This window comes from Protopterus annectens, chromosome 16.part0, assembly GCF_019279795.1.
Source record: "Protopterus annectens isolate FY-2018-M chromosome 16.part0, PAN1.0, whole genome shotgun sequence".
NCBI classification, from domain to species: Eukaryota; Metazoa; Chordata; order Ceratodontiformes; family Protopteridae; genus Protopterus; species Protopterus annectens.
In genome coordinates, this window is record NC_056750.1 from 451665213 (window position 1) to 451680765 (window position 15553).

Here is a 15553-nt window from a genome sequence, read left to right on the forward strand (position 1 = left end):
TTTCTTGCCCCAGATGTCAGGTACCCCCCAAATGGGGAGCAAAATATATATATCTATATATATAATAAGAAACACAAAAATATACCTCCAAACAAAAGCAAATACACCAAAAAGTCTTTTAAGCATAATAAAAGAAAGAAGACGTATAGTAAAAGAAAAACAGGGGGCTGGAGGGAGGGTAACCAGGACTGCAACAGTGAATACACTAGAACATCTACATTTATGGTAAGTGCACACAACTGTACTATGTTCATCATGTTTCACTGTTACAGTCATTACATTTGGGTAGATTCCCAAAGCTAAGGCTGGGAGGATGGAGTTATACAGCATTAGGACCAGCTATAAGGTCCTGCAATGCAGCAGTGGCAAAGCCAGCTCTGGCTTTAGAGAAAATTGGTAAGTGATGATGCTTGGTGAAAGTATGAACTGAACTCCAGGTAGCAGCTTCTAGAATATCCCTGGTAGGAACACCTCTGAGAAAGGCTGCGGAAGTGGATGCAGCCCTGGTGGAATGAGATCTGATTCCCTGGGGGATACGTTTTCCATGGTGCTTATAACAGAAATTAATGCAATGGCTTATCCATTTAGAAATGGTTTGCTTTGAAATAGCCTTCTCCTCTGCCCCTGCAGCAAATGCGACCAGCAGTTCAGATTTTCTTCGGGATTTAGTCCTTTCCAAGTAGAATCTAAGTTGTCTGTGTACATCCAATGAATGCAGAATCCGCTCCCCCTTGCTCTGTGGATTGGGAAAGAAAGTTGGCAAATGAATGGACTGATTAAGAACCACAATGGATACCACCTTGGGCATGAATGATGGATTGGCCCTGAGTGACACCCTGTCCGCATGAAAGATGATGAAAGGCTCCACTGCCATAAGGACCTGTAATTCAGATATCCTTCTAGCTGAATTGATTGCTAAAAGGAAGGCTGTTTTCCAGGAAAGAAATGTTAAGTCTGCAGTTGCAGCTGGCTCGAAAGGAGGTAGAGTGAGTTTCTCCAATACAAAGTTGAGGTCCCAGGCAGGGGTTGGAGCTCTCCTGGGTGGTCTCAATTTTTTGGCCCCTCTGAGATACTGCTTTAGAAGAGGATGAGAGAAAAGGGGGGGTCTGTGTTGTAATGAGCTTTAATGGCTGAGGCATGGATTTTTATGGAAGAAAAAGACAGGCCCTTATGAAGCAGTTCAGTTAAGTATTGCAAAATCTGAGGTAAATTGGGCACTGCTGTGCTCATCCTTTGAGATTGATTCCAGGCACAGAATGTTTTGCATTTGTCAGCATAAGATTTTCTAGTACTAGGTCTTCTCAACTCCAAAATTACATCCATCACAGATTTGCTGAGGGATGCTAAGTGTGAATTTAAGTGATTAGCCAAGCTGCAAGATTCAACGTTTGGAGCTGAGGGTATAGAATTTGCTTCTCCTGCTGAGACAGTAAGGAAGGTGTCTGAGGCAGGTGCCATGGAGAAATGTGTGACACACTGCGCAGGAGTGGGTACCAGTGTTGGCGAGGCCAGTCTGGAACAATCAAAATAATTTTTGGTTTGCCCTGGTTGACTTTTAGTAGAACTTTGGAGAGCAAAGGCAGAGGGGGAAAGGCATAGACTGATAGTTTTTTCCAGCTGAAGGACAGAGCATACACTTTCCAGGCTTTTTTGTGATGAATTCTTGCACAAAATTTGTCCAACTGGTAGTTCTGGGGTGAGGCAAAAAGATCTATGTTTGGGCTCCCCCATTTGCATGTCAACATGTTGAAAATCCGTGGTTCCAGTTTCCATTTGTGAGGATCCATAAGATTTCTGCTTAGTTCATCTGCCAGAACATTCTGCTTTCCTGGCAAGAATTGAGCTTGTAGTTGTACTTGGTAGCTCAAGGCCATGTTCCACAATGCCATGGCTAGTCTGCAGAAGGGGGTAGGAATGTGTACCCCCCTGCTTGTTTATGTACCACATAACCGTGGTGTTGCCCATCTTTATCAGTAATTGTCCTGGATGAAGGTAGTCCTTGAAGGCTGTTAGTGCATTCTGTACAGCTAGCATTTCTTTTTTATTGATATGAAGGTGCATTTGATTTGGGTTCCATTTGCCCTGAATGCACTTCCCTGCCAGATGAGCCCCCCATGCATAGTCTGATGTGTCCGTAGTTATGGTTTGGGCGGCAGGGGGTAGTGTGAATGACAGTCCCTTGTTTTGGTGCCAGGCCTCTGCCCACCATAGGAACTCTAGGCGCAGGCAAGGTATGATAGGAATCATTGTTTCCAGGCTGTGACAATGTTGACTCCATAAACTTTTTAAGTACCACTGAAGTTTCCTTATATGCAGTCTTGCATATGGAATTAGAAGAATGCATGAGGCCATGAACCCCAAGGCTTGCAATTTGCCTTGCTGATAGCTGGATTTTTGTGGCTGCCTGTTTGAAGTAAGTCACCAAATTAATTTGCTTTTCTGGCGTAAGGAAAGCCATCTGGGCAGTTGTATTTAAGCTTGCACCCAGGAATGTAATTCTTTGAGAGGGTACCAGTTGAGATTTCTTTTCGTTTATGGTATACCCTAGACAGGTTAGAAGTTTTGTTAAAACGCCAGATGTTTCAGAAGAATGGCCTGGTTTTCTGCCTGAATTAGACAATCGTCCAGGTATGGATATATTTGAATATTTCTTTGCCTGCAAAAAGCAATTACTGGAGCCAGGAGCAAGGAGCTGGAAAGCACCAGTTCTTAGTAGGCCAATGCCTACTAAATCTAGGAGGTTGCACTTGTAAGAAATCTTTCACAAGTTTGCATAGATTTAGCTTTTTCTTCCATCTTTTTTAGAACTTCTTCAGCCTTATTGCCAAATTGCCAAATAAGCAGTCCTGCTGTAAAGGAGCATCCAAAAGTTTTGCTTTAACATGATCAGGCAGATATTGCTCCTTAAGCCAAGCATGCCTTCTAAGCACTGACCCAGTAACAGCAGCCCTACAAGAGGCCTCTAAGGAATCAAAACCACATTGCAAAGTATGTTTGCCAACTTGTTCCGCTGAATGCAATAAATACTGCAAATCTTTATTCTCCACACAGTCAGAAATCAAAATCATTTTCTGTTTAAGCAGTCCCATGATATGCTGTTGATATTTTAGCATATGGAATTAACAATTTAAAGCCTTGATTGCTAAGGTTGCATAAGTATAAACCTTTTTACCCTATCTATCCAGTGCCCTGGAGTCTCTATCAGAAGGGGTAGGATTTTAGCAGTAGAAGCCTTAATGCCCTTGGGCCCCTGAGAAATGGTTTCAGGGTCCGTAACAGGATTTTTTAAAAGGAATTTGTGGGAATCAGGAACCCTGTAATACCGGTCTGGTTTGCTAGGGTTGGAGACAATGAATCGGGCCATACTGGATTCCGAAAACACATCATCATCAATATCTAGCACAGGAGGTATAGCCAGAGGCCTATGCTGAGGAAGAAAAAGGAAATCCCCAAGCCTCTTTTTGGATTCAGAGAAATCCTGACTTTCCCAGTGGAAATGGTCCCTTAAGGTATGTAAACTTTCCCCAAAAGTGAAATCCTCAGACGGAGAAGCAGAGGGAATGGATTCCTCTGCATCAGAGTCCTCATAAGTAGGTATGGACAAATCCAGATCATTAGAAGAGTCAGAAGAAACAGAGTCCTGTTCAGAAGATTCATAGTCAAATTCAATCCTAGGCCTCTTGGAGGGGGGGGGGGTGACTACCCCTGATTAGAGTAATTAAATCTTCAGCCATTTTGATCATTTGTTTTTTAGGCATAGGGGCCTGAACATGTGGCCTGGGCGTCAGTTTCTTAGACATAGATCGAGATTTAGGCCGTAGCACTGAAGTTGGAGTTGGTTTAGTATGCAAGTCTGTAGGCCTGAATACACCCTCAAGAAGCCGGTGCCTGCTCAGCGGCTCCGTAACCATGCAAGGTAGAGACATCCATGGGTTCCATATGTGAAGCATCTCACGGCATACCAGACTCCGAATGGGTCTCAGTAGAGGCCTGTGAATCAGAAGTAGTGGGTTTCAGGGGCTGCAAAAGCACCTCAATGAGTACCAGCGAACTGGCGACTGGCTTAGGAGAAGAGTTGTCGGCAGTTTTGGACCTCAACGGCCTGTCTCTGTCTTTTTCTTTGCGTTTTTTAGGTATTCCGGTAGTCGGATGGCTAACCAACATCATTTCTGGATAATTAACCGAGAACCGAAATATTTTGAAGCAAAAATGTACCAACGACAGATAGTGCGCTGATTAAATAAAGCACAAAACCGACAGCAAGGTACATCATGGTTAGGGCCTAGGCAAGGAATACAGTACAAATGAAAATCCTTATGAGGTATTTGCTTCCCACAAGTAATACAATTATTAACTTTTACTGACATTGGTAAGGAGCAAGAAAAAGTTTCCCCAACGGGGTACTTAGCTTTAAGTTGAAGACTTTGGTTCTGAAACTCGAAAATGAAAATTTCAGGAGTCGGCCGACCGGCACTTGCGAACTGCTTCTGCTTCGGGCACCGCGCGGCAAGAAAGACTGATGTAATGGCGTCAGCTGCATGTTTTATACCCCTGACAACCTGACGTCATGGAAGAAGGGACAGCAACCGACACAGGACCCAAGACTTTGTTAATCGTGCCGACTGAGGGCAACCTGCCAGCAGATTACCCAAATATAATAACTGCAACAGTGAAACACGATGAACATCTGGCAGTTTAAGGCCCTAATGGCCAAGGTTGCAGAAGTGTATACCTTCTTACCCCATCTATCCAGGGCCCTGGAATCTCTACCAGAGGGGGTAGGATTTTTGGCAGTAGTAGCCTTAATGCCATTGGGTCCCTGTGAAATGGTCTCAGGATCCACAGCAGGATTTTTAAAAAGGAACTTGTGAGAGTCAGGAACCCTGTAATATCTATCAGGTTTTCTGGGAGCAGGAGGTAAAGAGTCAGGGGCCAAGCTAGATTCCGAAAAGGCATCATCAACAATGTCCAGTACAGGGGGGATAGCTAAAGGCCTGTGTTGGGGCAGGAGTAAGAAATCCCTAAGCCTCTTTTTAGAGTCAGAGTAATCCTGGTTTTCCCAGCGAAAATGCTCACTAAGAGTATGCAAGGTTTCACCAAAAGAGAAATCCTCTGGAGGGAAAGCAGAGGGAATATAGTCCTCTGTATCAGAATCCTCATAGGTAGATAAAGGTAAATCCTGGTCATCAGAGGAGACAGAAATTTCAGAGTCCTGATCAGAAAAATCATAAGCAAACTCAGTCCTAGGTCTCTTAGAGGGGGAAGGGTGGCTTCCCCTGATTAGACTAATAAGGTCTTCAGCCATTCTTATAATTTTTTTTTTTAGGCATAGAGGCCTGACCATGTGGTCTGGGCGTCAGTTTTCTAGGCATGCATCGAGTTTTAGGCCTTGAAGAAGAAGACGGCGTCAGTTTAATATGCAAGTCAGTAGGCCTGAATATACCCTCAGAAGCCAGTGCCTGCACAGTGGCTCTGGACCCATCCAAGGTAGAGACATCCGCAGGTTCCACAGTTGAAGCATCTCGCGACATACTGGACTCTGAATGGATCTCAGTAGAGGCCTGCGAATCTGAAGTAGTGGGTATCAGGGGCTGCGAAAGCACCTCACTGAGTACCGACGAACTGGCGACTAGCTTAGGAGAAGCGCTGTCGGCAGCTTTGGACCTATGTGGTCTGTCTCTGTCTTTATCTTTACATTTTTTCGGAATGTCGGTAGTCTGGTGGCTTACTGAAGCCATATCTGGATAATTGAACTGACTACCAAAATATTTAGAAGCATAAATAAACTGACGACGAATAGTTCGTTGTTTAAACAAGGCACAAAACTGACAGCGAGGTACGTCGTGGTCAGGGCCTAAGCAAGGAATGCAGTACGAATGAAAATCTTTATGAGGTATTTGCTTTCCACAAGAAATACAATTATTAACTTTTACTGACATCGGTTTAGAGCAAGAAAAAGTTTCCCCAATGGGGCACTTAGCTTAGTTGAAGACTTCGGTTCTGAAAATCGAAAATGAAAATTTCAGGAGTTGGCCGACCGGCACTTGCAAACTGCTTCTACTTTGGGAACCGCATGCCAAGAAAGACTGATGTAATGGTGTCGGCTGCATGCTTTATACCCCTGACTACCTGAAGTCATGGAAGATGAGACAGCAACCGACACAGGACCCAAGACTTTGATAATCAGGCCGACTGAGGGCTACTGCAAGCAGATAACCCAAATGTGATGACTGCAACAGTGAAACACGAAGAACATCAGCAATGCTGACAAAGATAAAAGGGTTATGGGCAGCACAAACAGGAGCCATGCTACAAGGTTGGGAAGCATCAGGGGATCACATTCTCCAGCAATGGGTTGGAACTTCCATGAGTGAAATGCTGGTCAAGTGCATTATGTGGTCCTGCAGTGTCAGGACTGGATAAATCCTGTTCAAGGGATGATGATACCACACTGGAAGCTTATATAGGACCCCTTCTGTTCTGAGCTATGTGGTGTGTCAGCAGAATATCAGCACCTATGGCCCTGTGAACAGGCATGTGTATGTGCTAACCATGGTACAACTACAGGGGATTGTGAGAACACTAAACTGCACAGCAATGATCAGTTTGATCAGGGGGTCTATGTCCATGGTGGAGCTGGGAGACCATCACCTATAATTACTGGTGTGACCATACCCAGGGGTGAAGGCAGCAAGTGAAAGTGAGGACAATGAAGCTGCATCCTGAATGATGTATGCTATCTGTGTAAGCCTGGCATGTGATCAGTCAGAATACCTCTATTCACTAGCAAAGTCATAGCAGCCAGGTGCCCACATCCCCATGGCTGCATTAATGGCTGCCAAATGGGTCTCCACCACCCTCAAAAGGTATGCAGTGTTCACTACATGCACTGCACAATGTTCTACAGTCCCTAAAACAGCACACTCATCATCTCTGACATGGTGTGAGTAGCGGCCATATGTGACTGGTTCACTTCTGAACTGCAGCTCCAGTGACTGATGCCAAGGGTGACCATCAGGTCTGGGAATGTCCTGGAGGAATGGCAACAATGGACATCTATGCATCTCTCACCTATGCTGGGTAAATACACTTCAGCAGCAATGCAGTTCTCTGATGAAATCTGTAGTGTAGACACCTGCGGAGCTTAGGAGGACTGACATGGACAAGACTGCAAACCATTAATCGCAGAGAATGCTGGAGGTTCAACTTGCCCCCCCCCCCCAAAATCATCTCAACTGTGGGTGATTTAAGTGTGCCCTGCACTGACAATACTACTATAGAAATGGTGTGTACCATGTGCACAGTGCCATCATTGTCCGCCATTGGTGACCCATTAGCATCAGGAATATTACAACCTGTTGTGCTGAAGTCTCTTCCACTGAATGATAGACATGCATATATGTTTGAGTATACCATTCACACTCGCAAGTCAATGTCCTAAAACAATTGCACATGTTACTACTACACTGGTCTATCACCTACAGACACTTGGGCAGTCACCAGCAGCCCAGTTCTCACATCCAAGCTACCACCAGATGCGAAGGTTCTCTAACCAGCTGGCGTAAGTGTTGAGGCTTTCACCTCCCATGCACAAGGTATGAGGTTCGATCCTGATCTCCGGCCAATGCCTGTTTGGAGTTGCATGTTTTCAGTGCATCTCTGTTGGGTTCCTTCCACCTCCGAAAAACACGCTGAGTGTTCCATCTCAAACTTACCCAAGAACTGAGCTGTGGGCATCAGCACAGACTCTACATGGTGCCCTATAGGTGGACAAATTGTATAGACCAACTGCTCTGGGCATATACTGTGGTGCATACCATGCTCAAAATAGGAGAGCATGGATTACAGACTGCATACTGTGGCAGAGCTAGCTACTCGACTGTTTAAAATATGGCTCTAGAAAAGGTCGTGTTGACTAATGTCGTGAAATGGGCATGGGTATTTCTAGTGATAAATGGGTTGAGGATCCAGCCTACTCCAGCCTATGCCAGGGACCTATACTAACACTGGGAGGGGTGTATGTGCCTATATTGGCCCATGTGTGCCCACCATAAAGCCCAGTAGTCCTGGGTCAATAAGCTACTGGCCGGCCAGTGCTCAGTCGCCCAGCTTGGGCTACCTGGGATAGCTCTGTTAAGTAAAAGCTGGATGTAAAAGCAATCAACCAGCCGAACATGAATGAAGAATTGCACTCAATGTAAGTTCACTGACAAGACGAAGCTTGTAAGTGGATGGCATGATAGTAAGGAGGAGGCTGGCTATCCTATGTATCCAGAAGACAAGATGGAAGGGTAGTGCAGCAAAGCCACTTGGCTTGGGATCCAGAGTCTACCACTCAGGAGGACGACAGTCTAGAAATGGTGTGGAAATTGTGGTGAGAGAGAGGCTTCAGAAGGCAGCGAGGTATGTCATCAGAATTAGTGACAGACTCATGGCAATCAGACTACAGTCTGATGATAGGGTAGTACTCACAATCTCAGCCTATGCCCCCACAGCAGGGTTATTATAGCAAGGAAATTAATGCATTCAGGCATCAGTTGTAGGAGCTACTGGATAAAGCAGGACAATATGAATTGTTGATAATGGGTGATCTGAATGCACATAATGGGGCAGACAGGACAGGATATAAAGACTGCCAAAGTTCACATGGGTGGGGCAACAGGAATAAATAAAGAAAGGCCATTCAATACTTCTGTCTGGTAAATGGGTTGACAGTAGCCAACACATGGTTCAGAGAGAGACAGTCACAAGATCACATACAACAGTAGAAAACATGCAACTCGGGTAAACTTCCTTGTAGTAAGGAAAGGGCACTGGAGCAGAATCAGCAATTACAAAGTCATCCCCAGTGAAACAGTCGATCCACAGCAGGTCTACTTAAGTAGACCAAAATTCCACTTACCCAAATTTCATACAATTGAGATACCACCACCGAAACCTGACTTAAAGAACTTTCACATCACTGGAAAAGTTTTCAGTGAAAACAAGCAGTTGGCTAACATGGAGAAATTTCTCCTCTTCCCCACAATAGTGTGAACTTGGTGTTGGTATACCTAGTTGGGGGGGCAAAACCCCCCACTTTGGTAGATTTGAGATGCTTTGATGTTTTTTTTTTTTTTTTTCATGTTGGCCAACTGCCTCTTTTCATGTAAATCTTTTAAAGTCAGGTTTCGGTGTTGTCATCTCAATTATATGAAATTCGGGTAAGTGGAATTTTGGTCTACTCAAGTAGACCCCCCCCACACACACAGCATATACTTTGGAGAGAAAGCACAACAGTTCAAGGATTTATTCAGAGCTGTAGTACCATATAAAGAAGAGGAAATAGGTGGAGTTGAAGAAGAATGGCAGTTCCTCCAAACAGTATGTGTGAGGATAACAAAACAGATATGCAGTCCAGCCAGGTATAGAAATAAGGTACACAAGAAAAGCTGGTGGTGGAATGCAGAAGTCCAGAAAGTCATCAAAAGAAAGAATAAGGGCAAGAATAACTGGGAAAAAGAAAAGACCAATCAGGACAGGAGGGTAAACTAGCTGACTAATGAAGAGGCTAAGAAAGGAGTTGCATTAGCAATTTCCAACCCTGCCCTAATGGAAATGCTGCACATCTGCAAGTCAAATGGCCCAAGAGTTACTCGCTCTAGGGATCTCAACTGAGCTTGCGACATTAACAGATCATGTTGAAGACAGAGACATGTCTCTCAAAGACTGACGCTTCTCTGGAATAGACTCCCTATTCACATAAAACAGAGCTCCTCACTGACCTTATTCAAATGCAGCTTAGATAACTGGATGGGAGACTGCAAATTCACCTCTGGGGGTGGCACTCATGTCCCTCATGGACATGGGTAGCCATTGTTGATCACAGACCCAACTCTGTTCACAAATTCTTTCTGTGAACTACCCAAAAAATAATATATGGGGCTATATTTATGATTAACATGGCTAGGCTTGTAAAGGCTCTAGGGCACTAGCCTAGAAACCTATGAATAGCAAAGAACAATGCGTCACAGGCACTCTACCAGCTTCTGGAAAGTGACTCAGTAGATGGCACAAAGAAACTACATCAGGTTGCAAGCAAATACAGAAAGATAAAGAAGACAGTCAGTCACCCTTCATAAGGGATGCCAACAACAACCTGCTCATGTGTCAACAGGACATAAAAGTCTGAAGGAAGGAGTACTTCCAGCAGCTTCTAAACAAAGAAAACCCCACAGAAGCTGTACTGCCCCAGAAACATCTTACAGTGAGAGAAAAGTAGGAACCCACCACAGAAGTAAGACTTGCACTAAGGAAAATGAAGTCATGGAAAGCAGCAAGTTCAGATGAGGTCACAACAGATATGATAAAGATGTTGGGTGAGATGAGGTAGAAATGGCTCCTGAGAGTACTTACAGCAGTGTGGAGAGAAAGGTGCATCTCATATGACTGGAGAATAACCATAATAGTTTCAGTGTTCAAGTACAAGTTCTGGAGAGGGTGACTGATAAAATGAATAGACAGAGTAGCTGAAAGGAAAATGGGAGATAAGCAGTTCAGATTCAGATCAGAAAACAGCACAACTGACTCAATGTTTGCAGTGAGATAATTGAGAAAAAGCTAGAGATAAGGAAAGAATCCAATTCCTAGACTTAGAAAAGGCATACATCAAAGTCCCAAGAAAGTTGGCATGGGCAGTCCTGCGGTGGTTTCAAGTCTCAGAAACAGTGGTAGAATTAGTGCAAGCTATGTAGAAGGACCCAATGACTCAAGTAAGGGCAATGTTCAGTCTCAGAGAGGGGTTCTCAGTGGATATGGGTGTGCATTAGGGTTCAGCTCTAAGCCCACTGCTGTTCATACCGGTGATGGACTACATTAGCAAACAGTCCGGTGGGGACAGATCAATAAAGCTGCTGTATGCAGATGATATGGAATTACAGGCAGACTCTAGGCAAGAACTTCAACAAAGGATACTGGAATGGAATGCAAAACTGAAAGCACATGGGCTGAAAAAGTGTATAGATAAGACAGTTTTAATGGCAGCAAATGGGGGAAATCAGAAGAAGCTCAGAACTGAGATAGAAGGGAAATAGTGGAACAGGTTATCAGCTTTAAGTTTCTGGGAAGGATGGTTGAATAGAAAAACAGTCTGAATGAGGAGGTTAAAGCTAGAATATGAGGAGCTGCAACCAACTAGCACAGAGTGTAAGGTGGTGTATATGAAAGAAGAATGCCAAAGAAGCTGAAAAGCAAGGTGTACAAAACAGTGGTGTGACTAGTACAACTGTATAGTACAGAAACCTGGGAGGAATTCCTCCTCCTCCTCAGTTAGGCACCTCTGTATTGGTGGTCCATGCCCAGTGGTCAGCTTGTATCTGACAATATTCTATGCTTTGGCCTTGGTGTGTAGTAATATATTAGTAAGGTTGTAATGCATCTGTATTACTGTCATACTATGGGCAACTCAGCGCAGTGATGTCCTACACCAAGCCATGCAACACCTAATTTTGGACAGCCTTGTATGCTTTACCATTCTCAGTGATACACAGACCATGTATGCATAGTGCCTGTAGTAGCACCCGTCGTCTCTGCTGCCATGACTTTTACCAGCTACTGCCACGCCTTTGGTCCCAAAACAAGAAATGCACACCTGTGGGTTACACATGTGTAACAGTGTTTGGATGCATGACCATCCATGACAGTCAAAAACTGTCTCAGCACAGTCCCCAGTCTCTTTTTGGTGACCACAGTTCATTGTGTTACAACAGTGTCACCAGTGTGCTATAACATGGCAAAACAGGACACTTTGGCAATGCTTGCTGTCTGTTGGACCTGTGCTGACAGCACAGTCTGTGCCTGGTACACTGGAGGCCTTCCACTGCAGCATGTCATGCAGTCTGTGTGCATATATCAAACTGCTGTGAACCCTACACAGCAGGACCTTCAAATGGCCAAACAGTGCTCTTTGTATCCTGTCATGCTGAGACCCTCCCATGAGGAAGACTGTAACCAATCCTGTCCTATCTCCTGGGCCTTGACAGGTTGGGACCCCCACTGTGGCAGGTTCCCTGAAATGCCCTGTACTATGTTACCCCAAATACTCCTCTGCTCACTTACTGTCCCTGTTGCCTCCACACACCCTGTGGTTTTCTCATTTTTAAGTTTCGCTACTAGTAGTCCTATCTGCTGTCAGTTTCCCTATATGACAGTGCACTCTGCTATCCACTACATTCTGACAGTTGCTCAATGTAACACAGTCTCCTGCAATATGGTGACCAAGGTCTTCACGGTCACACTACAATGGGCCCCTTAGAATAGCAATTATGCAACTGATGTAATTTTGCAAGGATGTTGCAGTCTATGAATCATAAGCTATAATGTGAAACATTACCAGCAATAGACATACCTACAATGCTTGTGTCTGCCCATTTCTGGGCTGGGATGTCATTGCAGTGTGTGCACATGCATCGACACTGTACCACTGCCTAGTCATGCTAGTGTTACTTCACATTGTGGTACCGTGCTGCCTGGAGTTGAGCATCATGATGTGTCCAGTCTATGCAGCTGTGCACACCAGATCACCACTTTTCTCCACGTTTTGACCTACAGAGTGGACTTGGCCTCTTTGGGCACTGAATTCAGCAGGGCTAACACATGGTGCAGCAAAGAAACAAGATTTTCCTATACCTGTTACACATGGACCATGTGGAACACCTGCTGGGTGACTATAAGGACTCCCACTGTACAAATGTTGTCTGGAACTAACTTACCAAGGTACTGAGTGATGCTACTGGCATCCCAAATGCAACACGCAATTCAGATGCAGGTGCAGTGATGGTCAGAGGCGCCACTCAGACCTGTTCTTCCATTGGGAGATAGACTAAAGAGTGTGAGTTACCTTATTACTGAGTGCATTTTACACTTGGTTTGGTGCTATACATTAGGCCTACTGTCTACAGATGTAATTACAAGTTGCTCCTGACAAAAGAAGGCAATGACTACTGTTAGTTTAATGCTTAACATCAGACAGAAAGATAAGAGGCAAACAGGATGGCCTGTCTAAGGAGATGTGACAGAATCTTCAGGTAATAGGTAAGGGTAGTGTACTGTTGCTCATACTGAACTTTTTTAATGAAGTGTACTGTACATGTACTAATGTGTTCAATTTGTTTCTCTTTTTCTTTTTGTGTTTTTTTTTTCCTTTTATTTTTATTTTCTAGAAGATCAGTCCTGGTGTAGGCTGTGCTAAGGTGATAGCCAAAGTACTATGCATCAGCCACTATATGTCTAACTCTGGGCTCCGGCAGCCCTGAGGCCTTACCTGTTTGTAGCGTGATGAAAGTCATCCTGTGGAAGGTGATGACAGGGGCTCACTGGTGGCCTCTGGGGTGAGGACTCCTAATCTGAGAGTGGTCCAGAGGGAGGGTCTTCTTTGGTCACCAAACAGGAAGTGCAGCAGCTGATTAAGGATGGGGTTGGACTGACAGTCAGATGCATGCACTGGTTTACTGAAGCAACTCCTTCTGTGGCTGACTACAGCTGGCAGATCCTTCTACCAAGCCACCAGAGGCTACATTTACCCATGATGTCAGCCATGGAGGTGAATGACATCTGGATGGGTTCTCCTCTAGGATGGTCTGACAGGCTCTCCTTATTCCTCTCTATTCCCCATCATTGCGTTCCTCATCCTTATGCATCACTCCCCATCAAGAGCATGAGTTATACACCTTCTATCAGTCTGCATCTCTGCACTGTTAAATCCTCATATGCGTCACTTCCTTTCCTTGTCAGTCATTGTGTTGTATGTTTATCTAGCTGCCCCTGCTTTCCTTAATACCTTCCTTACAACCTGAACTTCTTGCTACTTTCTCATTCCACCCTTATTAATAGAATAAAAAATGGACACCTGTGCAAAAGAAGTATATATTTCTTTCCTCTTCATGCCTCTCTTCCCTTCCTGTTGTCCCTCTGTATGCTCCTCTACTTTCTTTTCCCCCATCTGTACCACCTCCTCCATTTTCTCCCCATTTAAATGATGAAATGGCTCTGCACTTTTCTGTAATGCCTTTCTATGGGCTGATAGCAGTGTTTGTGCCACAGTTACTAGGGGGCTTAGACACGTGTGTAAACTCACACAGCACTAGGAATGTCACCTGCCTGACACTATCTTTTGGATCACATACTGTCTATAGTTTGGTTACAGATAATGCCACTGCATCAACTTCAAAATTTTATTACGTAGCCCAGTCGCTTGCATTAAGGAGATGCACCTGCACTCATGCATACGAAAGATCAGTATTAAGCAGTGTCCTAATAAACTCTCTCCACTACATAACACTGCATGATGGCATCGTGTTTTTTTCTGAATACCCCTAAAAGTTTTAACTGTTCTTTAATCATGGGTTTATGAATGGCAAAACATTTAACGCCCCATTAAAGGAAGGAGCAGAAAGGTCAGTTCAAGCTGAGAATGGTTACTTTTTTATGGTCTTGCCTGCAACTGTGAAAATGTAAATGGGATATATTATGTTGCACAAAAGGTGGAAAAATTCTCCTAACATGCATTTATGCATATGCATTTTATAAATATACATATTTATGTAATTATTTCAGTTAGCACACGTGCATATGTTGCACAATAAACTCTACAAATTCTACTGCAACAGTGACCTTCACACTCAGGTTTAGCTTAAGACAGGATACTTGACATTAACATTCTAAGAGCATATTCAAAGGTATCACTGATAAAAGAGACATTCCCTTGAGCATCATGGCCCAAATAAGTACTTTTGGGGGGAGGATAGAATAAATGTTCCTGCTTTTCCTGAATGATTGCTGAAGACTGTGCTCTTAGTCCTTAGAAATTTAGCTGCTTATGTTATAAAAACAAAATCTGGAATCACATGATGAAGAAAAAGCTAACCGGGGATCACACTGGAGGAGACCTGAGATAGGAAAACCATTAATAGCAAATGTTTTAAGACCCAGAGTAAACCAGCCTTAGTAAATAAATTACACATCCATCCATTTGCAGCCCCCCTTTCCCATTTTTGCACATGGGCTACGGGTGTCAATTCAGCAGTGACAAACATCTAGGGCTAAAGTTCACATCCCCAGGTGGCTAGCCCTGCCATGATTGTTCTTCCATAACAAACACTAGCAAGCGAGTGCACAAACACACACACACACAGAAATAATTTAGTGTATCCAATCCACCTACTGCACTACCCTTGGAATGTGGGAGGAAACAGAAACACCCAGAGGAAACCCACATAAACATCCAGACTCTCCAGAGAAGGCACCCCAGCTGAGAGTCAAACTGGAAAATCTCATGCTCCTAGGTGACAATGCTAGCTGTTGCACCACTGTGCCACCCTTAGTAAATTAATTGCAGTGATCTGAAAATAATAATAATTCTTATGATACAACAAGAAACAAAATACTGACCTGCTTGTACTCTCCTATGATTGAACTATTCTTTATGATTTCGGATTCTGCTTTGTCTAGTTCTCTTCGACACATTTCTTTCAACTAGAGAAAGATAAAACAGAATTTAAATGTACACAGCCCAAGC

At 44.0% G+C, this 15553-nt stretch overlaps 1 protein-coding gene across 2 annotated transcripts in view; it reads right to left on the reverse strand.

The window, feature by feature from the left end:
• Positions 1–15553, reverse strand: part of RABGAP1 (RAB GTPase activating protein 1) — a 4144188-nt gene that overhangs the window by 390633 nt on the left and 3738002 nt on the right. For both annotated transcript variants that reach the window (XM_044058459.1, XM_044058460.1), the window contains one exon: positions 15427–15510. In XM_044058459.1, the coding sequence (XP_043914394.1) occupies positions 15427–15510 (84 nt within the window). The remainder of the gene's footprint in view (positions 1–15426; positions 15511–15553) is intronic.